General features: G+C 38.6%; 3 protein-coding genes across 3 annotated transcripts; 2 read left to right on the top strand and 1 right to left on the bottom strand.

The window, feature by feature from the left end:
• Window positions 1-1,080: 1,080 nt before the first annotated feature.
• Window positions 1,081-9,754, top strand: LOC131430751 (uncharacterized). The gene is made up of 6 exons (XM_058595950.1): window positions 1,081-1,559; window positions 8,005-8,126; window positions 8,188-8,309; window positions 8,378-8,727; window positions 8,785-9,002; window positions 9,105-9,754. The coding sequence occupies exons 1-6, from the start codon at window positions 1,317-1,319 to the stop codon at window positions 9,343-9,345; spliced, it is 1,296 nt and encodes a 431-aa protein (XP_058451933.1). The 5' UTR covers window positions 1,081-1,316; the 3' UTR covers window positions 9,346-9,754.
• Window positions 9,755-11,538: 1,784 nt separating this feature from the next.
• On the bottom strand, window positions 11,539-13,045 carry LOC131428765 (uncharacterized). Its single transcript, XM_058592809.1, has 3 exons — window positions 12,709-13,045; window positions 12,221-12,535; window positions 11,539-12,158 (listed from the first exon to the last, which is right to left on the bottom strand). Exons 1-3 carry the CDS (start codon window positions 13,043-13,045, stop codon window positions 11,539-11,541), a joined length of 1,272 nt encoding a protein of 423 aa, XP_058448792.1.
• A 6,436-nt stretch (window positions 13,046-19,481) lies between these two features.
• LOC131431180 (uncharacterized) lies at window positions 19,482-21,386 on the top strand. The gene is made up of 2 exons (XM_058596743.1): window positions 19,482-19,809; window positions 19,875-21,386. Exons 1-2 carry the CDS (start codon window positions 19,631-19,633, stop codon window positions 21,016-21,018), a joined length of 1,323 nt encoding a protein of 440 aa, XP_058452726.1. The 5' UTR covers window positions 19,482-19,630; the 3' UTR covers window positions 21,019-21,386.
• Window positions 21,387-25,564: the final 4,178 nt, after the last annotated feature.

Here is a 25,564-nt window from a genome sequence, read left to right as displayed (position 1 = left end):
TTCAAACGAGCCCAAGTTTGTTAAAATCGGTTCAGCCATCTCTGAGAAAATTGAGCGCGTATAAATATCTTCGAAATGTGCACACACACACACACATTTTCCGATCTCGTCGAACTGAGTCGAATGGTATATAACATTATGGGTCTCCGAGGCTCCGTTCGAAAGTCGGTTTTTCCAGCAATTCTAATACCTTTCTATAGAGAAAGGCAAAGCATTCCATCTGATAATTAACGCAAAAATAATGACCACTATTACACCGCAATCATTTGATTTGTAGGCTTAATAATCGTAAAATTATATGATTACTAACCGAATGACATGACTGTTTGTAAAATAATCACATAGGCCATCTTATCAGTAGAAAACTGTAGAAGTGTTATGTAAACCAAGAAAGATTGAATCTGATGTTGATTTGCATTTGAGACGACGTATTTTAGAATTAATTTATCATAATTCAAATGTTTTGTGTTACTACACCTGGACTTGTGCACTGTACATCATTCATGAAAAACACGCATATCACGAATTACGTTTGGTAAAATTCTATCATGTACTGATGTACGTGAACAGTAGTATTCAAAACATTGTAATAAATGATACGTAGATTTTATATGTCACAACTAAATCCTATCGCAGCACTGAAAACAGCGCTGTGAAGCTGCATCGATCTATAAAGTCGATGAATAAAGAATGCACGATGATGAAGAACACGAGCTGCCTACGAATCACAGACAAACAATTTCTACCCGGCTTATGACGCCACACATGAAATACTTTAACCGTTTGTTGTGCCAAAACATTGTCTGCGTGAGTGTCTCTCGTGAGCGTTGTGATTAAATTATTCGCGTTCACACCACACATACGACTCACCAACAAACTATCAAACACACGGGACGGACCAATGGGGTAAAATCGAACCCCGAGTCTGAATGTATGTTCGCTGTCAAAAAACGCTATGTGCGATTTTCCTGGTCATTCAACACGAAAAAAGCAAGTCATCAATCGCAGTCCAACACTATCGCAAAGCTATATGTGTGCTTCTAAGCATTTCGCGTGCCTCAGCCATAAAATGCGCGAGCGTCGAGAGTCAACGTATCTGACTGAATTCCCGTCATCAGTTTATCAGTTGGCTCCCGTTCAATCAGGTTTTCTACCTTACTTTACCAGTGCTGTTCGCGGTTTCTTATCATCGGCTGGGCACTGATAATTTATTTCCTATTTTGGCATCATCAAAGCGATAAATTTGCATGTCTAATTGTGAAACCCGTGCATTAGTTCAATTAGTTTGTCACACTGCAAAAAGGTAGTAGCTAACGATGACCGACACCGAGCAAAAAACGATCAACTACATCGAAACGGAGCTGGTTCCGGCTATGGTCAAGCGACGGGTGTTCAAGGTTGTGGACGGCAACGACGATGACGTTGAGTTGGATGCTGTGAAGGTCACACCGCTGCAACCGGATGGGACATTCATGTTAACCGTTCTGTTTAAGGCGCAAGTGACGGTGCGCAGCACGAAAGAGGCCACAACGACGCGTATCTATCAGCTGGCCGTGAAGGTGTGTACAGAGTGTTTGTTTTGTGTGTATGTTTTTTCGTAAAAATATTTGCTGTCGGCTTCAGCTCTTATTGTTCCAACGGTTTAACTTTATTTTAATGAATTGAGTGAAAGAAAGTTTATATATGTCATCATTCAGTCAATTTTTTCATGAATGCTGACTGTATTATAGAACAGAACACTTACATTCAAAATATGTTCAATGGATAAACGACAAAAGTGAACATGTATGGGTGTCGAGACAGAACGTAAAATACTGATATCATAAATCAGTTTCTTGCGAAATTTCTGAATATCAGTATAATCGTATTACAAACAGTGATTATCTCAGTAAAGTCAGTAAATTTTAAATTGATATGAAAGAATAGATCCGATGTGAAGTTCAGTGTCGTAGTAGGCGCTGCCGTTATACTACTGTTCATTGGCGAATGTTATAGAAAACAGTAGTAACATATGCTTTGCTAATTGTTACACACTGAAAAATCCCGTTCGTTTTAAACACTGCACTCACTATTCAACGAAAATATGAGTTCTTCAAACATCAAGTTTAAATATCTCGGAAATTACTACTCCTGGTAGAAATGACATCCCGGGTAGGTGTAAATAGCAAACAAAGGTCAAAATAATAACAAATTTTACCATCATATCTTGGCTTGATGTTTCTGTGTTGTCAGAGCGATACTTGATATTTTCGTGATATTTCATCAAGGGATCAAGACATTGTACAATATCTATTCAACATCAAAATTAGTTATAATATCTTATTTCGTTATTGATGAGCTATTTCAATTTCATTAAGTAAATTGACCCAGTAGTTTTATCTTTAAATAAAATACCATTTAATAAACTGCATCAGAATCAGATAAGAGAAATACTTAAGATATTACTCTATTCTAAATGCTAGAATATAAAATAATCAACAAATTCATCTTCTATAAATATTTTGTTCTTGGTTTGATATTACAATGACAGAATTTTTTATTTTGTTACTATTTTCTCATGCAGGCTTTGTTATGATTTTTGATATTTTAACTCTTATTTCAAATTAAATAATGTTAATTTCTACCATTGAGATGTTTGATTTTAATGACAGAATTTGGTATTGGTTTGCAAATCACTTCTACCCGGGATGAGAGCAAATTTTTTGCTCTTGATCTGTACAGTCATATTCTAGTATTTCAATGACTATTTTGGTACTTATCCATTAGCGGAGCGCCAAATATATGTCTAACGCGTTTTGTTTTGATGAGTTTTCTGCTCAAATCTTGTTTTACGCATGTTCCTTACTAAAGTAAATGTACTTAGCTAAGGTAAAGCTGCAAAGTTTTGGGTAGAACGGGCAAATGACGGCCGATTTTCATGCAAAAGGCCGCCGCTTCCGACTACTGATTGGACGGCTCTTACAGTGTCACCTATGTGGCTTCAATTTCAAGAATGTTATTTCATCAGTAACCATAAAAAAACAACCAGTTAACTAAACGAACGGAAGGGATTCTAGCCAATACGAAAAACTATCGTCACTGTTGACTTCAAACGAGCTCGCTTTCGATCAACAATACAAAAATTCTAAATCATGCTTAAGGATTAAATGCACCTTGAATTAAAACAGGTGCAGTTACTACAACCGAATAGGATGAATTGTTCAACCTATGCTCAGTTCTACAGAAAGTGTAAAGCAATTAAGTTTGCTAAAGACAACAACAACATGCATTACGTGGAGCGAGAAAACATCAAGTACAACATAACAGTGTACTTCAAGGATCATACCGAAGATCATGGTTCGGGAACTTGCGGCTCGCGAGCCACGCACGGCTTTTGAATATGAGGTGAATGAAAATTTTTCGTTGTGTTTAGTTTTTATGAAATTATTTCAATGGCCGTCGTTTTAAATTAATTGTAATTAAAATTTTGAAACCTAAAATTAATGTTGGAACCTTGGCGGTTGGCGGTTCAATGCATAGGACGCCGGTCTTACAAGCCAGTTGTCGTATGTTCGAGCCCCGACCTGAAAGGATTCTTAGTGTCAGTAGGATCCATAGTACTAGCCATGCAATGATTCTGTACAATAAGAATCGGCTGCGAAGTCTGTTGAAACAGAAAGGCTAAATTTCACAAAAAGGAATGTAATGCCAAGACTTTGCTTTTTAAAATTATTCCTTTCAATCTTAACGTGTGATAATCGATTAAGCGTTCCATGGGATATAGAATTGAGCTTCTCTTTAAAGTTTTTCTCATTATTTATGGTACTTCTAGAAACGGTATTCGGAGACCAGCAAAACCAAAAATAGTTCGTATGTCCTTAAATTAGTATGACGAATAAATTGAAATAGTTTTGAGCCCAACTTTGAAGATTTTTTGGTATCATCATCTTCTATTTGAATTTTGAAAACACCCTGTAATTTTAAAATTGGAAGTCGGAATCGGATAAAATAGGATTTAAATTTTGTATGGTAGCTAAAGTTTATTTTAATTTGAATTTATGTTTACTAAATTCGTTTTGGCTTTCCTATTCCCAATACTTTCGGGAACGGAATTTGAAAATCGGTGTAACCGAAGTCAGTAAAATTCGCCTAATGTATTTTTAACCATTTCATTAGATTAAAAATTGTTGAAAGTCAGTGCAGCACGTAGTGCGTTCCACATAAAATTTTCGTGAACCTTCTGGGATTGAAAACCGAATACCGGTAAAACTGAAATAAGTTTATTTGGCCGTCGACTTTCAAAATCTGTGAGCCCAATAAATTTATGTGAAATGATTTACGCTAATCACCCTGTATCTCCGGAACCGGAAGTCGGTATTGAAAATCTTGTTTCACTTTGTTCCAAAACATCGCTTTATCATCAAGCGCGTAAAACTCCTACTACTGAAATAAGGCGAAAAGTCGCTTAAACAAAAATATCGATATCTCCGTTAAAAATGGACGATTTTTAACAGTCTATGGCTTGTTGGATAGCTATTATCGTTCGAAATCTAAGTCTAAAACCTGTTTCAATCCACCTAGTGGTGTAATGATGTCTTTCTCATATTACTCTTAACATCATATATATATATTTTACTGCAGAATTCGCAAAAGCAACTGTTCATTAAATAGAAATGTTCGTACTTAATTTAACAAACTCTACAAACCCTGTTTGCCCCAAAGCTTCCACAACAAATTTAGGAATTCCGTAAGACTTTTCTTTTGAACCTATAAGTTTGTGAAAGCGATTGGGCCATCTTGAAGAAAAGTGAGTGAGGTAGTTTTTTTCTGTTTTTAATCACAATTTTCAATTCTTCCAAAGCCGGATTCAGATGACCGGTACAGCCGAAGCTGGTTTGTTTGCCAGCAACAAATATGACCTCGAAATTGGAACAGTTTTTAACCTAGTTAAACCTAGACTTACTATCTCATGCTCTATTTCGATTGAACCAATTAAACAACCTATTTAACAATCCAAATGAAATTCATTAGCAAGCTATGGGGCCATAAAACCTTTTATTTGAATCTTAGTTTGTAAAAATCAGTTCAGCCATCTCTGAAAACAGTAAATGCATATTTTTCCATATATTGGTGCATATTATTCTATATCTCCGAAACCGGAAGTCGGATCGGAATGACCATGAGGGAGCATGAGACCTTTCATTTGAATCTTAGTTTGTGAAAATCGGTTTTGCCATCTCCGAGAAAAGTGAGTGTATATTTTTGTTCCATACATACACACACACGGACACACACACAAACAGACATTTGCTCAGTTCGTCGAGCTGAGTCGAATGGTATATGACATTCGCACAATGAATTAAGATGGACATCACGATCTCAGAGTAAAAACTTTTTCTTTTGCTTCAGCTATGATTTTTTCAAATAAATTTGCCCGTTAATCTTTGAAATCATGAAGTAATTTAAAATTTTCCTATTGATTTGACAGCTCGTGCTGAAAGTATCATTTCTAAACAAACAGCGCATCTGCATTTCATTTCAACGTCATTATGCGAATGGGTAACTCATATAAGTTTAAGTAATTTGTAGAATTTTAGGATCTGTTACAAGAATTGAATTGCGAATACAAGAAAAGTTATTTCCATTTGTTTCGTATAATCATTTTTTTGTTTTATAAGATGATATGTTGACTAAGCCGGGTTGGGTTAAGGTTACTTTGAACGCAAAGCAAAGCAACGCCTTGGTATTACATTCCTGTAGTGGAATTTGACCTTCTGTTTCAACAGACTTCGCAGCCGATTCAGAGTGTACAGAACCATTGCCTGGCTAGTGCTACGATTCTACTGACACTACGAATCCTTCCAGGTCGGGGCTTGAACATACGACAACTAGTTTGTAAGACCAGCGCCCTATGCATTGACCCGCCAATCCGGGACTTACTTTGAACGCTAAAAGACTAAATTAAACAGTGGTAAAAAACTATTTCTGACATTTGTTTTCCCTTCTATTTTGATAGATAAACTTGCAATCAACATTCTTACCAACGTACGCCTCCAGTCGTGAAAGACATGTTAAATCGATTTATTAATTTTCGTTGGTTCGTCGTAAAATCGCCATAACTGAGTTCAGTTCGTAAAAATTAATAAATCGTTAAAAACAATTACGGTTTGATTTTCCCATACCAATCTGCGTATGGTAGAAAAGGACAGACTATCAAAACTGCCTTCATAGGGGTCTGTCACGGACGATAACCAGCCAGCGACTGCCACAATAGAGAAGGTAGTAAGTGATTATAAATATACTCTTCTACCCAGTGTTTGAGCCGTTATCTGATGAACAGATCCAAACATCCTGAATATATGATACCGGTCGTGAGGCGGCTAGGATTTAAACCATGATGTATGCTTTACCAAACCCAGTCGTGTGGTGAAGCCGTGTCTATAACAAGGCTCAGGGTGGCGAAATGGTAGCACGTAGGCACGGGTTGTATAAGAATGATTTTCTCATTCATTTGGTTTCTCCAACATATGTTTCCACTCATTCCATTGCAAAAACTGACACGTTAGATTGCCCATTCTGTGGGAGTATTTTTTTTTATACGCAAACACACACATTGAAAATTAATGCCGCGGTAAAGCTAGGAGTAAATAAAGGATATAAAAAAATACCGCTCGTGCGAAGCGAACGAACATGTACAAAAGGTATTATCGAACTGTGCCGAGTGCAAGTCGATTCGATACTGAACACCGCGAATCGAACCGTTGACTATTCATGGAGCGGATGACAAAGCGAATATTCCACCCATCTCCGCTCTGCATGAAGGCAGGCGCTGACTGAGCAAGTAAAAAACGACAGAGCCTATATTTATAGATTTCGTTTTGTGCGAAAGTTCATTACTGTGCAGAACAGTGGGGTTGTTTTTTCATGCATGACGCGAAGTTAAGAGGATGACATCATGATGGCATGTTGAGATTGGCTCGTGTCTATGCAAACAATCAATTTAAACCGATTTTTCAATGGTGTACTGAACAAATACCGAAAAGACGTTGCAATACATGCTTATGTTTAATATTTCTGAATCGATTGATGGCTAGATTATGCAAATCCATCCGTTGATTACTGTGCTATTATCTTTCAGCATTATGACAAAAAACCTGTTTTAATCCACCTAGTGGTGTAATGATGCCTTTCTCATATCAATCATCATACTATCATATATAATACTGTGGTATTCTTCAAAATAATTTTCTTCGATCCTTAAAAGAATAACCGAAATCGGTTTGTTTGATCGTCTACTGATGAAAACTATCAATTGGAGAAGATTCGAGGTCGATTTAGAAAGCTTTTTACGGGTTTTCGTCCTTTTGAGTGATGGTATAAAATTTTTAACACATTTTACCACAGGGCCTTACATTTGAACCTAGGTTTGTGAAAATCGGTCGCGCCATCTATGAGAAAAGTAAGAACACATATTTTACCCCAAAACTCTGGAACCGGAAGTCGGATCCAAATAGTATTCAGGAATTTTGTATGAGACCACAAGACCTTCCATTTGAATCTATGTTTGTGAAAATCGGTTTAGTCATCTCCGAGAAAAGTTAGTGCAAAAAAGCGTTACATACACACATTCGCACATACACACACATACACACACACACACACACATTTCTAATTGGTACCCGGTCTCGAAAAACGAAGAGCAAGACATTTTTAATACCACAAATGTAGTTTTCTATACTGAAAACGTGTGCGAATTTTCAACCAAATCGAAATGTGTGAAGTTATCCAATCCAGGTAGACTATTGGTATTCTCATTGTTGCAGTTTCGCTCGGATTATTGATAATTCTATCTTGGAGTCATTCACGTGTCAGAAAGACAATCTGACCCTAGGGAATCGAATCCGCGTAGACAACAAAAAAAGGGTTTGCTCATCACGCTATGCAGGATCTCGGTTCCAATTTCGAATCCCTGTATTTTTTTTTTGTAGCACAGATATTAAACATTCGAATTCAAATCTTTTACAGGTTTCTCCGTCTCTCCCAGATGATTTTTATGAAGCCTGTCAGTTTAACACTTTGTTCCAGAATGAAACAGTTGCCTACACTGAAATCATTCCAACGCTTGGGAAGGCGGAACTGTATCCCAAGTACGTCTAGTTGATATGTTTTCATATGAAGTTGAATAAGTTACTATTGCCTTACTTGCAGATACTACTACTCGCATTGGAAATCTAGGGAAGCTATCATGGTGCTAGGTGATTTCACTGTTGATGGCTGGAAAATGGCTCCCATGGTAGTGAACTTACCGTTGGAATATTGTTTACTGGCGGGTAAAAGTTTGAAGTTTACTTCGGACTCCGGCAATACTGATCAATTTTGACTTTTTGTTTCCCCACAGTTCGTGAACTAGCCCGGTTTCATGGTGAATGCTATGCCCTCAAGGAACGCAAACGTGCGTTATTTGACAGTATTATCGGGAAGTTTAAGGAATCTCGATACGCCGTTGAAATTGGTAACCTGAGTTGGCTTGAGGCGTTGAAAACCGGTCCAAAACGTGCAGTGAAAGCTTTGCGTGAGAGCCGTTTTAAGGATGCTGTGCCGGGGGAATATTTGCAGAAACTTGCAACCGTCATGGAAGATATATGGAGCATGCAAAAACGAAGCGTCCAACCACAGGAACCCCTCGCGATTATCTGCCACGGTGACTATTTACGCAATAATATCGCGTTCAAGTATACTGATGCAACGGTCAGAAATAATCGGTTCGGTTTGTCATAGGTACTTTATAATCTGTGTTGCTTGCAGGATTCGGAAAAACCAACCCACGTTATGATGTTCGATTTTCAAACCCTCCGCTATGCCTCGCCAATGATTGATTTGGTGGTATTCATGGCCAATTCAACCGGGTATGCGGTGCGGGAGAAGCATTTCGAAACTATTTTCCGAACCTATCACAGCCACCTGATACAAACGCTCTGTAGTATTACTGAGACCAGTCCGGGTGATTTGCCACAGCATTACAGGTGAGCAGATGTTTGTGACACGGAATTTGACAGAAGTGTTTTCAGTTTTGAAACAAAATACTGATCATTAAATCTTCTGTTGCCTATTTCGATGCATTTCAGTTATGACACGTTCCGGAAAGAATATGCTCGCTACATAACGTACGGATTTTCGATTGCATGTAGCTTTTTAGGGATCTTACACGAACCACAGGAAGATAAATTTGCCATGGAAAGTATGTCAACCGAAGAGATTATCGAGGATGTGATGAAGCGCGGTGGAGCTGCACTTGACAACGAGCTATCTGCGATGGTTTATGAAATGTATGAGCTGCATAAATATTATGGCATCGACCCTAAATGATGTCGTACATAAATCACAAAACTAAAACAGGGTGAAGGAAGGGTTTCATCAAAATCTGGGAAGATTTGTAATAAGGACATAAACTTGTTTCTCTGAAGCTAGAAGATCGGGAAAAAAGTTAATGTAAGAAGTTAGTTACCTTAGTATTTCGCAAAATTATTCATATCAAGAACAGAGAATGATTTTATTATAAATCGGTCAATATTCACCACTGAAATGTAGGTTTATAGATGCTCAGTAACTTTTAAATGTAAATTGTGTTGGACAAAATAAAGCTTTCGAAATATCGCAGTAATTCAGTACAATTGATTCAAATAACTCTACCGCAAAACTTTCTCTATAAATTTAGTTCATAATTTACAATTTAAGTTACGTGAAGATACATATCATGTGATCAGTGCATTCTCAAAACTTTCTGTATTCGGAAACAATTCCATTCACTTTTTCTTTTCAGTGTCTTTAAGGTTTGAAAAGGATTCATTAAATTCATAAAAAATAATCATCGCCAAAATTGTTAAAACTATACACGAGCAGAATTACAGTTACAGTTTTTGGGAAAGAATTTATTTTCATGCTATGGTAACACAAAGCAATTTTAAGTTAGGGTTCTATATTTCTTAGCGAAACTTGCCCTTCTGTTTCTATATTCTTCTCAACCAACTCGTAGTTGTACAGAATCGTTAAAAGACCATGATTGAAATTCCTCTTATATTTTTTATACAGCAGTACAGGTTTCCGTTTGGTTTCGATTTCGTTCAATTGACTCAATCGAAATAGTGTATGAGAACTGAATCAACCAGCATTATTTCAAACAAAGTCTTTGTCTCTAAGGTGTCATGCACAAATTACGTCACGCTTTAATGAGGGGGAGGGGGTTTCTAATATTGTGACAAATTGCGACAAGGGGAAGGGAGGGACTTAGCAAAACGTTGCGTCACGGAAGTTTTATTTTGACTACTGAAGTATGTGTTCTTAATTCGAACTTTCGGTTTTCATATGTGATATAGTATTCGAGAATGGTGCTAAAGTGTGGAATCAAATTTTCAAAATAAATTTTAAGCTAAGGAAATGCACCCGGGTTGGCGATTCAATGCATAGGGCGCTGGTATTACAAGCCAGTTGCCACATGTTCGAGCTTCTCGTGATTGATCTGAAATCAGTTCAAATTAAATATTGAATAAAATTCATGATACTAGAGAGATGTAAATCATGTTCAACGTGCAACCTGATGGCCACACTCATGGACATCAATGTGGGACGGGAAGGAATATTAGTTCATCATTCGCTACTACTAGTGACCGAGGAATTGCTTACTTACTTTTTATGTAGAGTAAATGATGCGTTTGACGGTCAAGTAATGCGAAGTGGAGGTAATCTACAGTATTAGCGATCATGAAATGAATTACTGTCATTCCCCACGTAAGTAACAGCAGATTTTCAGTGCCAATTTAATCGAACACAACCTTTAGCGAATACAAAGTCTAAATAACGGAATACACGGAAAGAAACCTGTAACCGGTGCCACGGCAAAACAATTAACCTTTTTATCTTCCCATGAAAGTGTGACCATGATTCATGATTTTATGATGAATCTTTAATCAATATATCATATTAAATCTTCTGAAATAACCAATAATGTGCGATACTTTGTGATAGATTAAATGAAAATTACAATCTGAGAGTTATCTTACTTATGTGTCCTGCGCACGGCAGGGGTGCAAAGGGCCAACGAGAAAGAGTTCCACCATGGGCGATTGTTTGCCTTCGCCTTGACCTGGGCCCAGGTCAAATTCTGATCGACTCGCTTAAATTGTTCAGGCTCCGCCGCCATGAGCCCCTAGGTCTACCTCTGATGCGATGTCCGACTGGATTCCAGTCCAGCGCTTGCTTGCAGATTTCGTTTCCGCTCTTTCGAAGTGAGTGTCCGACCCACCGCCACTTACGTTTCCGAATTTCAGTCAATATCGGCTTCTGATGACAACGACGATGGGGCTCGGCATTCGAAATCCAATTGTCAGGCCACCAGGTACTAATTATATGCCGCAGACATCGGTTGATAAACACCTGCAGCTTTCGCGTGCTTTTAGCTGGTATACCCCAGGTTTCACTGGCGTACAACAGTACAGATTTCACGTTTGTGTTGAAAATTCGGATCTTAGTGCGTAGACGAATCTGATTTGATCTCCAGATATTTCATAGACACGCAAAGGCAGACCTCGCCTTCTTAATCCGCGCGCCTTTGTCGCTCTTGGTCCCACCGTCTGACGCTATCTGGCTGCCAAGATATTGAAAGCTTTCAACTTCATCCACTACCTGACCAGCTACTGTAAAGTTGGATGGATTGGCCGCGTTGACATCCAACGATTTAGTCTTGCTGACGTTGATGTTTAGACCCACCGCTGAGGAGCGTTTGACGAGATCGTTGAGCTTACTCTGCATGTCAGAGCGCTGTTGCGATACTAGAACAACGTCATCTGCCAAATCGACGTCGTTGAGATGCTCCATAGTGATAGGCTGCCAAAGCAGCCCACGGTTTGATACACGGCCAATGGCACCAACCATTATCTCGTCTATCACGATGAGGAACAGCGGCGGTGATAGAATACATCTTTTCATCACTCCAGAGACTACCCGAATAGAGTCAGACAAGGCTCCATTATGCAGTACTTTACACGCGAAAGCCTCATACTGCGCTTCGATGAGGTTGACGATTTTATCTGGGATTCCCTTGCGCCTTAGAGCGCCCCACAGGTTTTCGTGATTGAGTCGGTCGGTCCTGCCTGCTGTCGTCGGAAGGTCACATCGATCTTCTGCTGTATCCGGTTGAGGATAACTTTACACAGAACTTTGAGAACAATACACAGTAACATAATACCTCTCCTATTGTCGCATTCAGTTGAGTCTCCTTTCTTCGGGACCCTCACTAAGACGCCCTGCTTCCAGTCGACCGGGAATGTCGTGGTGTCCCAGATATTCCGAAATAGTTGATGCAACATTTGAGCATAAAGCGAGAGGTCAGCTTTGAGCATCTTCGCTGATATGCGATCGACCCCAGGACCCTTGTTGGATTTCATGCTTTGGATGGCGGCTTTGATCTCCGGTAAAGATGGCACCTCGGAGCTGACACGAGAGATGCGTCGCACTCTTAGCGGCTCATGCCGAGATGTTGATGACTGGTCGACCGTCAAAACTTGAAGAAGTTGTTCGAAATGTTCAAACCAACGTTTTAACTGGTCAGTGGGGTCGGTTAGTAGCTGACCAGTCGCGTCCTTCACTGTCACCCTTGTATTAATCCGTGCTCCACTAAAGCGTCGTGAAATATTAATAGGAGACGGATATCGCCGGTTGTTGCGGCTTTCTCACCTTCTTCGGCAAGGAAGTCCACCCACACTCGCTTATCCCACCTGCACGAGCGCTTTACTTCCTTTGAAAGGGCCGAATACTGTTGGCGGGCTTGGCGCTTCGCTACTCTGGTTCTCGCTCGCTCTATCGCGACTTTTGCGTCTCTCTGCTCCTCGACTTTCCGCTTGGTATCATCCGTGATCCACTCCTTCCTCCGGATGCGCAGTTCCTCCACGCTACCACCTTCATGAATACCCGCAGCTCTGGTCTCCAGTTCTTCCACGAATGACCTCTTAACTACTGGGTCTTCTAATCGGCGTGTGTTGAATCGTCTCCCGAGCCTCTCCTCCTGTCGCATGACCCGCGCAATACGTAAACGAATCTCTCCGATGAGAAGGTGGTGCGTTTATTTCAGACGTCAAGAAGGCTCCGTCTCCATTTCCGGCCGATGTAAAGATTCTCCTTATCTTGTAGCTCGGCAGCATCGGTTGGCGCATAACATTGGATTATGATTTAGTTGCGGACCCGTGTTCTAAATCTGGCAACGATTATCTTCTCATTGACGGGGAGCGGGGACCTCGTATACCAGAATACAGTAGTACTTCACTTAGTCCCAGGATTTCGAGCTTCATGCGTCAAGCCTCACTGACAAGTTGTGCCAATTTACCCTATTGGGCTAGCGTTAGTACATTCCATGTTCCAATTCTTGTTCGTTGTTTTGTGCTAAGAGTCGTTGCGTTAAATCATTCTTTCTCTATTGGTTTCTGTAACAGTTCTTGATTTTCTTCGACAGTAGGTGGTTAGCCTAAGGTCCCAATATCCTTGGGATGGGGCTTCCATCTTAGATATAGCTTCCGAGGAATAGCATTTCTTATTCAGCCGTTGAATACCAGGCAGACCCTGTTTAAGCCGTCCCTAACATGGGAAACAGACGATCGCATTGCAAGGGGGTTTTGATTGACTGACACTTTTAAGGCGGCGTCTACTCGCCTTGTCAAGGCAATGTACGGATGCTTGTAACATTTAGGGACGCTTCTACAGTTGCCAGCTGCAAGAAACCGTCACATCATATACCCCCCTCCCTCCGCTTCTTGTCCGGGACTGCTATCGCAGCTAGCCTCCATATCTGGAGGCCGTTCCACTATCCGCAACCTGTGGACCCGCTTGGTTGCTTGCAGCTAAGCATCCTGGCCACCCCTGCAAATTGTCATCAACTGACTAAAGGCCAGGACCAAGTGAGAGCTATCGGATCGTAAATAATATAAATTAATTAATTTCTGATTCACAACGACGCGTAGCTCCGCAATATTATAATAATGCAATATTTTCATTTAAAAGTGGTATGAATCCTGTACATTTTAAATTCTTGGGACGGTTGTCAATCAATTTGAAGCCAAGCGAATCACCAATCTTACCTCGAAATAAGAATAATGCACAAAAATGGAAATGACAACTTATTCACAATAACCATTCGATTTATAATAGCAGTCACAGTCACACATTGTTAAATTTGTGAAGAAATTTAGTTAGTTTAGTTTTTTTCCTCAAACTCTAGACAGCCAGATACTAAGAGATAAATATGAAGTCATTCAAATTGAAGGCTAATTATGTTAGTGGAACTACTTATTTGCTGACGAATATTCGAAAATGAGAGAAAGGATATGAACAAACTGAGCTCACCACCAAAAGGTTGCATATGCGTTAAAAAACTAAATTCTTAAATTAAGCTAGCAAAAAAAAAAATGAAATAAGTAAAACTACTAACAAAAAGGTGAAACAATTTCAATAAAAGCTTCGCTATCGAATCACCACATGAGAATAAGCGATGAGAAACACGTATGAATTGAGTTCACGAACGAAAAATTGGTGCGACTGTTGGACACGCTCTTTCGCAGCTTCTCATCCGTAAAGAGAATGACGGTGAACCTCTTCTTCAGATTACTAATCAGCTGAGTCGAATGGTATATGACTAAGGGTCACCGGGACTCCTTTCAAAAGTCGGGTTCTTTCTAGAGAAAAAGACACAGAAGCATATGTCATATAAAAATTTAGTCAACATTTCTCTTGTAAGCCGTGTCAATTAAAAAATCGCCCAGTTTATATATGAATAATATCGGGGCTACGACATTTGACATAACAGTCATTTGGCGTAACAGATTAACACGCTGCTTGATAGAATATGTTCTAATTTACTGCGATTTTGAAATGTCTAATGCGGCTAAGCCTCATTAGTTTTAAAGACCTGCTGTCCGACCTCGTTGCCGCTTGTTCGGGCTTAGCTGAGGAATAGCCCCTAGCATTGGGCAATTCGGGCAAACGTCCTTCACCAGACAAAGGTGATTTCTACGGGGCCGCTGCTTTAAGCTTAAGTTTCCGTTAGAAGGTAATGATGGTAAGAATATAATCGAATGTATTCTTCGGTTTTCGATAGCACTCCGATTGCAATTTTCCATTAATCTATCACAAATTATTGCTTATTTCAGAAGACATTATTGCTTATTTCAGCAGATTTAATATGATATACTGATTAAAGATTCATCATAAAATTATGAATTATGGTCACATTTTCATGAGAAGATAAAATGGATGGTTTCATAATGTTTTGCCATGCCACCGGTTACCGGTGGTTTCTTTCCGTGTATTCCGTTATTTAGACTTTGTAGTCGCAAAAGGTTGTATTCGATTAAATTGGCACTATGAAATTCTGCTGTTATTTACGAGGGTAATGACAGTAATTCATTTCATGATCGCTAATACTGTAGATTACCTCCACTTCGACTTACTTGACCGTCATACGCATCATTTACCCTATGTAAAGGGAATCTGAAAAGTAAGCATCGGCGTTATTGGAATTCTAATCAACGTTCTATTTCATATAGCAAAATGTATAAATGCTAATTAATCGAATTCACTCTGTTTGGAAGAATATTAAGTGTACCTACATCTTTTATTAATGGACTTGTTACTCCATCTCTTACTAAAGTGAGCCACCAAATCTTCTTTTGTCATCTTTCAACATCGACCAAATGCTCCAAAACTTTATTCCATAGAGGTTTTAAAAAAATAGCACATACTCTGAGAAAAATCGTCAATCCTATCTTGCAAGAACTCCACAAATCAATGATTTATTTTGCAAGAACTCCACAAATTGATGATTTATTATCCATAGCGGATTGACGTTTTTCGATGTAATACATTAATGTCGTTTTTGCTCGAGAAAACTGAAACTGACCCAGGGTAGTTTCATCAAACAAAGACTTTTCACGAAACTGGTTTGGGTTAGCACAAAATCTATTCATTCATATGTGAAAAAGTGAAGTGAGCTCCACCCTGTCACATTTGATTACTAATGTTGGTACTTCTGGAACCGAAAGCTGGACATCGGCATAATGACATTCGTTTCATTCAACCATAAACTAATATGATCTACAAACTTTTTTACGATTCTCTATGACGATTTGAATTTTGAAAAAAAATGTACCAATAGTCGGACTTGGATAAAACTTAGCAAATCATTTATGAGACCAAGGGTGTCAAAAACTCGCTCATAAGATTCGATTTTTTCTATTCATCAGCTCACCTCATGATTTACGATGCAATCCGTAAATTGATGGTAAAAATGAAATTCATCGCTGATCTAAACAAACATACTCACCTATACAGAGCACCGCTGACATCAAATTATGATGGTATTGATGGTTCTCAGTTTTGATTTCATAGCATTTAACTCTCATTCCTAGATTTAAAAAGTGAGTGCTGAGTTTGGCATCACTGTACCGAGCTACACCGGTGAGTGTATGCTTAAACCACAGAGCTGCCAATACAACCCAGATTTTCGGTTATGGTTTTTCTGGTACTCACAACGAACACGAGCATTAATGTACGAAAACAAATGTCGATCCGTAGCGTGATGCATACCTTAAACGATTGAATTTCATGTATCGAGCTAAAAACAACTAGCTACTGAAGCGAATGCGTTTTCCAGCATACGAGAACATGTCTTGAGACGTGGATTGAAATGGCATCGATTCGAACGTTGGTCGCCAATGGCAACTCTGGTGGATGGGGAATACACGCGAGACAGTGTCATAAGAATTTGATTCAATGTGTTGATGTTCAAACACATCAAATCACTACTCACAAATCGTCTCTCAGTGGGTTCTTATATTCAACGTGCACTCAACGCTTATCTGCTGATTGCTTGCCACCAGGATGTTGAGATGATGTTTTCTCTGCACAAATGGTTACCCAGTTACTCAACTCGTTCAGCGATGCTTTTGAAACCGATTTGCAGGTGAGCTGAACTCGGTGGTGATGAAACACTGAGTTGATTATTGCCAGCTCTGTATGAGATTATCAATGGTTAATTTGGTTACAGACTATCATTATCTGCAAACTAGAGAAAATCACTAGCCAATATAAAGATGTAACTTATGAATTTTTTTTTAACTTGACATTTTTACGCTAAGGACTTTACCTCCGAAACCAGGGGTTTGATCCGAATGAAAATTGGGATATTCTTATGGCATACTAAACATTTCAGTTGAATCTAAGTTTGTGAAAATCGGTTCTGCCACCTCCGATAAAAGTGATTGACAAGTAACCAGCAAGCACTAATAATGGCATTAAATTAGCCTTTTATGAGCTCCAAAAATTCTTAAACCTCTATATCTGCAATCTGAAAGCTCATATGTTGTAAATCAATCAGAATTCAGTTTTTATAATGCACACCAGCCATAAATAAGCATTATCTATGCATAGCCGTATATTTGGCCAAAGTCGTTAATTCAGTCTTAAATGCGATTGAAATGCCAGTTAGCGATTATTTGCTGTCATAATACGACACTAGTGTGTGCTTATTTGGTTACCGGGGAATTATCACACACATACATTTGTCCTGTTCGTCGAGCTGAGTCGAATGACAGTCGATTTTCACAGTGATTGTATTGCCTTTCTGTATGAGAAACGGTTCTTCTTTCTTTTAGGTTGGTGTCACCTCACTTGACATGACGCCGATTTGATGGCACAGCAACTTAGGCTATATTGCCAGTTAATTTTCGTTTATAGTCCAATGGATTTCCTTTTCACTGGACTACAAGCGAAAATCTCGCTGTGTGGCTACGTCGAGTCGTCAAAGTACGGATAAAAATCCTTTCTCGCACTAACATGATAGAACGTGCTCACCCGTTGAGAGTTTCACTGAGTTTCGTGATGAGAAAGGCTAAAAGCAAACTGTTCCAAACAGAGCTTCTTTTAATGGCATGAAGGCTCCAACGCTCCAAATAGTTGCAGTGTCATTTCTGTAGATTGACATTTTCCTTGGAAACTTTAGTGGTGCAAAGCAGGGTTAACCTTCTTTCTAGTAGCAAAGCAAACAATTTCCGTAGTTTTCTGTTTAAAAATCTACATCTGATATCGCTGGAAAGCTCCAAAGTCAACCCCTGGAGCACAAACCAAAAACGCGTGCATTGATATGACTGGGACCACTGTGCAATGGTCGAATTCGACCTCGATCGCTTAGACACACTAATCGAATCGATTAAATAATCAGTGATTAGTAACAATAAACCTATATTACTAGCTGTCGGATACCTTCATTGTTTTCTATCACTTTTTTGAAAATCGAAAAAAAATTCAAACTAATTTACTGAATTTGTCCAAAGTAATGTGATTTGAATATCATGACAGCGAACGTCATTACAGCGCGACATCTATCTTTCCATTAACGAACTAAGATAGAGAATGAAAAAAGTTTTCCAAAAAGCGCCCGAAGAGAGACAATTTCAATCCACCGACGATTCTGGGATGTTGGTTTTGATGTTCAGATGGCACGGTTCTCACCAGTTAAATATTTGCAACGCATGCGCTCTGGCCCGAATCAGCATCATTTCAAGCAAGTAAAGAAAAGTCAACCTACAAATCAACAATTATGCATTTTATTCGATTTCTTCACGTCTTATTCGTTAACAAAATTGAGTTTCCAGAGCCTTAACTATTGAGAAATTTGACGACTCAGAAAAACACATGGATGCAATGGGGACGGATATATATGTACACACAAAAAAATGTGTATGAACCTAACACAAATTTACAAGGGGTCCAATCTTAACCCCATTTTTCCGAATAGTGAACCATCCGAAAAAAGTTACAAGGCAAACATCAAAAAAGTGGCTGAGTTGGTGTTTCATGATTCATTGTGTTCCTTGCTTCCAACATTTTCCCGCTAAAAATTTCCCTACTCCAACACCTTCACACATTATTTGGACCATGCTATATATTTGGTGACGTTTCAGTTAAGTTTGTATTCTATATGAAAAATAAACTGCCTGTCACCGGTCTGCGATTCAGTACCGACCAGAGATGCCAGATATTTTTATTAAAAAATGTGTAATTATCTGTATCCACTAATAAAATGGACTTTTTACAATAAAAAGGTGTTGTTCCAATAGATTATGGTTATAGAACAAATCTTTCTTCATATCTTTTTAAGCCATTGTCGCCGAGGTTTGATAGTCACAATGACATGACTTCATCAAATATCTGCACAAAAGATTTCCATTTTGATTTATTTGTCCGTTGATTAATAAAATTATATCTGGTCACTGCAATCAAATACTAATAGATAACCGAAAAATCTTTTTTTCTCTCTTACTTTTTATGAAATCTGTACTCTGTATTATATCTGTATGCGCATATCAACATCTGTATAACACAGACAAATCTGTGTAAATGGCACCTTTGGTAACGACCGCTAGCATCAGCTCTTATGTCAAACAAACTGATGCAGTGGTTTGTGCCCACATCACCAATGCCAACATCGAATCAAAGTCAACGATGTTTACGAATTGATAAGGCGCCGGTTCTGCGAAATATCAATCATTATATTGGCAACCGCTCGAAAGATCGCAATTGAATTCACATTCCTTGAGGCCTGCAGTACACAATGTCGGAACAAAAGAAAATAGAGTTCTTGAAAACAGTTCTGACGAGTAAAATACTACAAGAGTTGAACCGGACCGACGACGAAATAGTGAATGTGCAATTGAGTACTCCGGAGCATCTTGATGGATTTATGTCAACTATTCATCGCTTACTATTAGTAGTAAGAAAAGATAAGCAAAGGTTTGTCAGTGAATATGTTTATTAAATCTATCAAAAGTAACCGAAAGTTACTTTTAATTTTCCAGTGACGAGCAAACGTTCAATTTTATGGTGAAGGTGATGAAAGGAGATGACCAGTTCCGCGAGAATTGCAATGCAAAAGTTCAGTTTTCGAATGAAATTTACATCTATACTGAAGTACTATCGCACTTCAAACAACTGCTATCAAATAGTGGAAGTGATATCAGTGGCAATGAGTGGTGTCCTCGAGTACTATTTGGCAAGGCGGGAAAGTTTCCTGGATACAGTAATCAGTACGAAACGATACTTGTTATGGAGAACATCTCCTTTGATGGATTCAAATCAGGACCACGAAATGATCTGGATGAAGATCATCTGATACTAATGGCCAAAAAAATTGCTCAATTCCACGCTTGTACCTACGCAATGAGATTAACAAATGATAAACATTTGGATCAACTAATACAGGGAATAACACCATTGAATTATGTAGATGGTGATAAAATATTCCATAGCTATGCCGTATTATTTAGATTAGGCTTGGACCGAATTTTTCAATATTTAGAGAAACATCCAAATTTGTTGGATAGCAAACAATTTAAACTTGATATGACCAACCTAAAAAACAAATATGCCAAAGAACCTATCCATCTTATGCAGAAGTTTTTGAAACGTGATGAATACTCTGTGATATTACACGGTGACTACAATCGGAACAATGTTTTGTTCAAATACGAAAACGGTAAACCAACCGACCTAAGAATGATCGATTTCCAAGAGAATCGCTACGGCACACCATCGATCGATTTAACTTTTTTCATGTGCATGAGTATGCCAACTGGTCTTAGGGAACGCCTTTGGAATCCTTTACTGAAACAGTACCACGACAGCCTAATCATGACCTTAACAGGTATTCTAAAGTGCAAACCGGACGATCAACGGCTAGAGCCGTATACTTTTGAAAATTTTCAGAAGCATTTGAGTAAATTCGGTCTCTACGGAGGTATCGTGGCGGCACACTTCCTACCTTGGATGATATGCCCGGAAGAAGAATGTGCGCAGCTTTCTTTCCACTTCGCGAAAGATTTGAACTCACCGGAAATGAAGCACTGGACGATGGTCTGCGGTGGAGAGGCAGTGGACAAACGGCTGGTAGAAATTTTTCGACATCTCAGTCAACAAGGGTATTTTTCGATTCTCGATGATTGAAAGGGAGCATTATAAAGGATTAAATAAATTTTAGATAGCAGAATTAGAAAAATATTATGGAAAAATGTAGTCTTGGTTTAGATAATCTCAAATAGTGATTTTATGTATTCAAATAGACTAGACAAACAGGTTTACTATTGTGTAATGAATTTAAGTATATGGATATTTGAGTTCGGTTTTAATCCAAATTTATATTGATCTAAATATGGATAGAGTACTTATTGAAAAGAAACCTAGAAATAATATTTTGCATCAATAAACTTCCTTGGACGGAGGTATAGAAACAAAAACAATATGAATAAATAATATAAATTGATTGTAATTTTGCCGCTGTCAAGAAATGAGACAAAAATTTTGTAATTTTGAAACCGTCTTCTATGAGATAAATATGTGAATTCCATTATCCAATCGTTAGGCCACTATTTCCGAGTCCTCCGGAATAAGATGTGAAAGATTTACTTTACCCTACCTTACTTTACCTATTAGCTGTGGTACAATGATATTCCTTGTTGTATCAATTAGATGGAACTTTGCTCACGTCTTCAGTATAACAAATCGTTTGTTTCACACGGATGGAGAAACCAATTTGACTCGAGACTAATTTATTTTTGATGTTGAACACATATTTGTTTTCTATACATATAGGGGTGCAAATTAGAAACTCAAGTGTAAACACAAGTAGAAATGTGGTCAGCTTTTGAACACTTACAGTTCAGTCAGCTTATTTTCAATCAGTAATATTATTTCACTAATTGATTGGAAATATTTCTACGTATTGATTGAAATGTTCATAGTCATGTATTTTCAATTATGTATCATTGAAATGTTGATCAATAGCTAGAAGTGTATTATTTTGTCTGATAAAAATCTCCAACATACTGGATTTCCCTAACGTAGACACCGGTTCTGACGGAGCAAGCGATATATCAACGGAAAAGCATCGATCTTATTGGTCAATCGATGAAAAAGCGAAGCTGTTGGAAGCACGCGAATCTATAAATGTAAGCGAAATTATAGCCAACGTCACCGGGTTTTACACGACACACTCGCGCTCCCCTTCGTGCGTCTTCCCGTTCTTTGGCTTTGATTTTTTCAGAATTATCTCGTTGTTCTAGCAAGTTTTCGTCAAAATCTGATTGTTTGTGAAAAAGCAGTGGAAGTCTTCGCTTGATCTTACGCCCCAACATAACCTCCTCCGTTGGGACTCCTGTGACTGTGTGAGCCGCGGCATTGTGCGCATTCACTGCCGCTTGTTGTTCAGCTTTAAAATCCGTGTTATTCATTGCAGCTGCAATCATTGCTTTGTTTACTACTTTCATGTAGTTTTCGACTAAACCATTCTGTTGCGGAAACAGTGGTGTTGAAAAAATTCGGTCAATACCTCTTTCAATGCAGTATCGTTTATACTCATCACCACTAAACGGTGGTCCATTATCAGATCGAATATTTCTAGGAAAACTGCTTTTTCTAACAAACGACACATTTCCCGTTGAAAAATTTCAGGTGCACAATTAACACCGAACATTAGCCTCGTGAACCGATACATGCCATTTTCTGTTAAGAATGTGATTAAATCACGGGATTCTTTCGAAAGTTCAAGGTGATAATACACGTTACAGAGGTCTAGTTTGGAGAAAAACTTAGCTCCATACAACTTCACCCTCATCTCCTCTAGCAACGGAAGCCTGAAATACTCCCTTTTTATTGCTTTATTTGGTCCTCGCATGTTTACCACCAACCTGAAATTTGAGAATAACTTATTATCAGTTAACCATGTTAACTATGTTATATATGAGAGGTAGAAAATAAAAAAGCTTTATTATTCTCCCTCTTCTTTTTTTCTTTATAACACAAGCAACTGCAAATGAAATTGGAACTGGAAGGAGATTTAAAAGCATCTCTACTGAAATCGTTTTTTCCTTTAGATACAGCCGACATTCCGCTGATCCACTCCGGTGCTATACGCTTCCCAGTAAGGAACGAATCCCTTTTTTGACAACGAGAAATGCTTCTATCGAAGCATGAAGAGCATATGTAACTTCAAGTGGTATCGGTGTCCCATAAGCTCGTAACTCACATTCATTCAGGGTGCGGATTGGTTTCAGTTTTGCCACCTTCAAATGGTATTCACTTTTAAGAATTCTCCAGTGAAGTTTCGAAGATATCTGATTCTTCTCGAAATTTCAGTACGAGACAATTGCAATGGCCTGGTCTGAAATGTATCTACGATCTTCGGTATGCAAGAGTGATTCTAATAATAATAATAATAATGATATTATTAATAATAATAATGATAATACAGATTAATCTGTATATATGGCAACCCTGTTTCGCAAGGCATATTTTCACACGACCCCATACTAGTATAAAGATGTGTTCAACATTCGCTTTCGCATTGCCGTTCGTAATTGAATGTGTTAGTGACGGTACAAATCTGCTTTTCTACCTGTTTTCGGAGCCATCGTTCTGACGGTGTCTCGTACGTACAGAGTAGCTGCTTTAACCTAAATGACGCTATTCCTCATTTTTTGCATAAATATCTGTTTATTAATCTTATTTTTGTGTATTACATCAACATTTTACAGTACAAGTGTTTTGACCCTTTGGCCTTTCATCTTTGTTGTTCATACGATTCGTTATTAATAATAGGTGTTTTAGTTACTCTTGTTTCACATACTAATGTTTAATCATAATATTTATTTTAATTATTAATAAAATATCTACCTACTTATAACTATCCCTAACCTAATACGTACAAATTTTGAATTATTTGTATTCCAGAGATTGAGCACCTCTCTTCATATTTCGTGCAGTATTGTTCGAATTTTTGTTCTAGTATATCCAGGGAGGCCATCTCATGTACTTCACTAGTCCTTGTCCAAGGGGGCAGACTTAGAATCATCTTTAAGATCTTACTTTGAATGCGCTGAAGCCTAAGTTTGTGTGTTAGTGCACAGCCCCGCCAAACAGGGACTGCGTATTCAATTGCGGGGTAGATGATTTGTTTATAGACAGCCATCTGGTTCTTCAGGCACAGTTTAGATGTTCTACAAATCAGCGGATACAGAGATCTAATAAGTATGCTGCATTTTTGAACGATTTTGTCAACATGTGACTTGAATATCAGATGTCTGTCAAAGGTGAGTCCTAGATAGATAACTTCATCGGACCATTGAATGACCTCATCACCGAATCGTATTCTGCATTCGTCTGATGGAACAAGTTTTGGAGATCTTGAATGTGGAAACAAGATGACCTGAGTTTTTGCTGCATTGATCACAATTTTCCAGCTTGTAAAATATTCAGTTAGAGCGTCCAGACCTGTCTGTAGTTTATTCTTCAGAGCATTAATAACACGACCTTTGTAAAGAATGGCAGTATCATCAGCAAATTGTGACAGAACACCACCACCCGGAAGAGGTGGGATGTCTGATGTAAAAATGTTGTATAGAATAGGACCTAGGATACTTCCCTGGGGTACACCAGCAAGAATAGTAAATCTTTCTGAAAGTACATTATTCAGAGAAACCTGGAATGCAAGATAATTTTTGATAATTTTAATAAGATACATGGGAAAATTATACCGATGCAGTTTGAACACCAGTCCATCGTGCCACACATTATCGAATGCCACACATTATCGAATTGCCATGGCAGTCGTTTTGGACACTGATTTGTTTTGCTGGATGACGTTGTTAACCCTTGTGAGTTGGTGGATGGTGGATCTTCCTTTCCGGAACCCAAACTGTTCTTCCAGAAATATATCCTGTTCATCTGCGAAAGCAAGAATTCGCCTTTGTATTGACTTTTCAAACAGTTTGGATAGGGCAGAGAGTAAGCTGATGGGCCGATAGCTCTTGGAAAAGGAAGGATCTTTCCCCGGTTTCAAAACTGGGATAACTTTAGCTAACTTCCACATTGAAGGGAAGTAACCAAGCTCCCAGCACCTGTTAAAAAGTTTAGCTAAGAAGACAAATGAGCGAATACTCAAATGTTTCAGCTCAATGTTGAATGTGTTGTCGAAACCGGGGGCCTTCATATTTTTGGATTTTTTCACAATCCAAGCCATCAGCTCATTCGCAGTGACTCTACTTTCCTCAGGAACCAAGCTGTCTGATTGGTCAACCTCAGCTACGCTATCAGCAACGGCTCTTTCATATGGACTAACAATGTTAAGTCGTAAATTGTGAGAACACACAAACTGCTGGCCTAGCGCATTTGCCTTCTCTACTGGTGTGATTAAAGGTATTCCTTCAGCTGCGTCCTGGGGTGACATCAGAGGAGGAATAGGCTTCGGCTTTTTCTTAAGCACCTTCGTTAAGGACCAGAAGGGCTTTGAATGTGGGAGAATTTCTCGAAGCTTTTGCTGGAAGTTCCTGTTGCGAAGCTCAGATATCCTTTCCTGGATTATCCTAGTTAAGTTGTTATAAGAAGTCTTCCTATCTAGGATGCCAGTTCGTTGATACTGCCTCCGGTAGATATTTCGAAGTCGGATGAGTTTCTTGGTGACACTGTCGATTTGAAGAGAGGAACTCGGCATATGTTG

The sequence above is a fragment of the Malaya genurostris genome, chromosome 2 (assembly GCF_030247185.1).
Source record: "Malaya genurostris strain Urasoe2022 chromosome 2, Malgen_1.1, whole genome shotgun sequence".
Lineage (NCBI taxonomy): Eukaryota > Metazoa > Arthropoda > Insecta > Diptera > Culicidae > Malaya > Malaya genurostris.
This window is presented reverse-complemented; position numbering and strand designations above follow the sequence as displayed.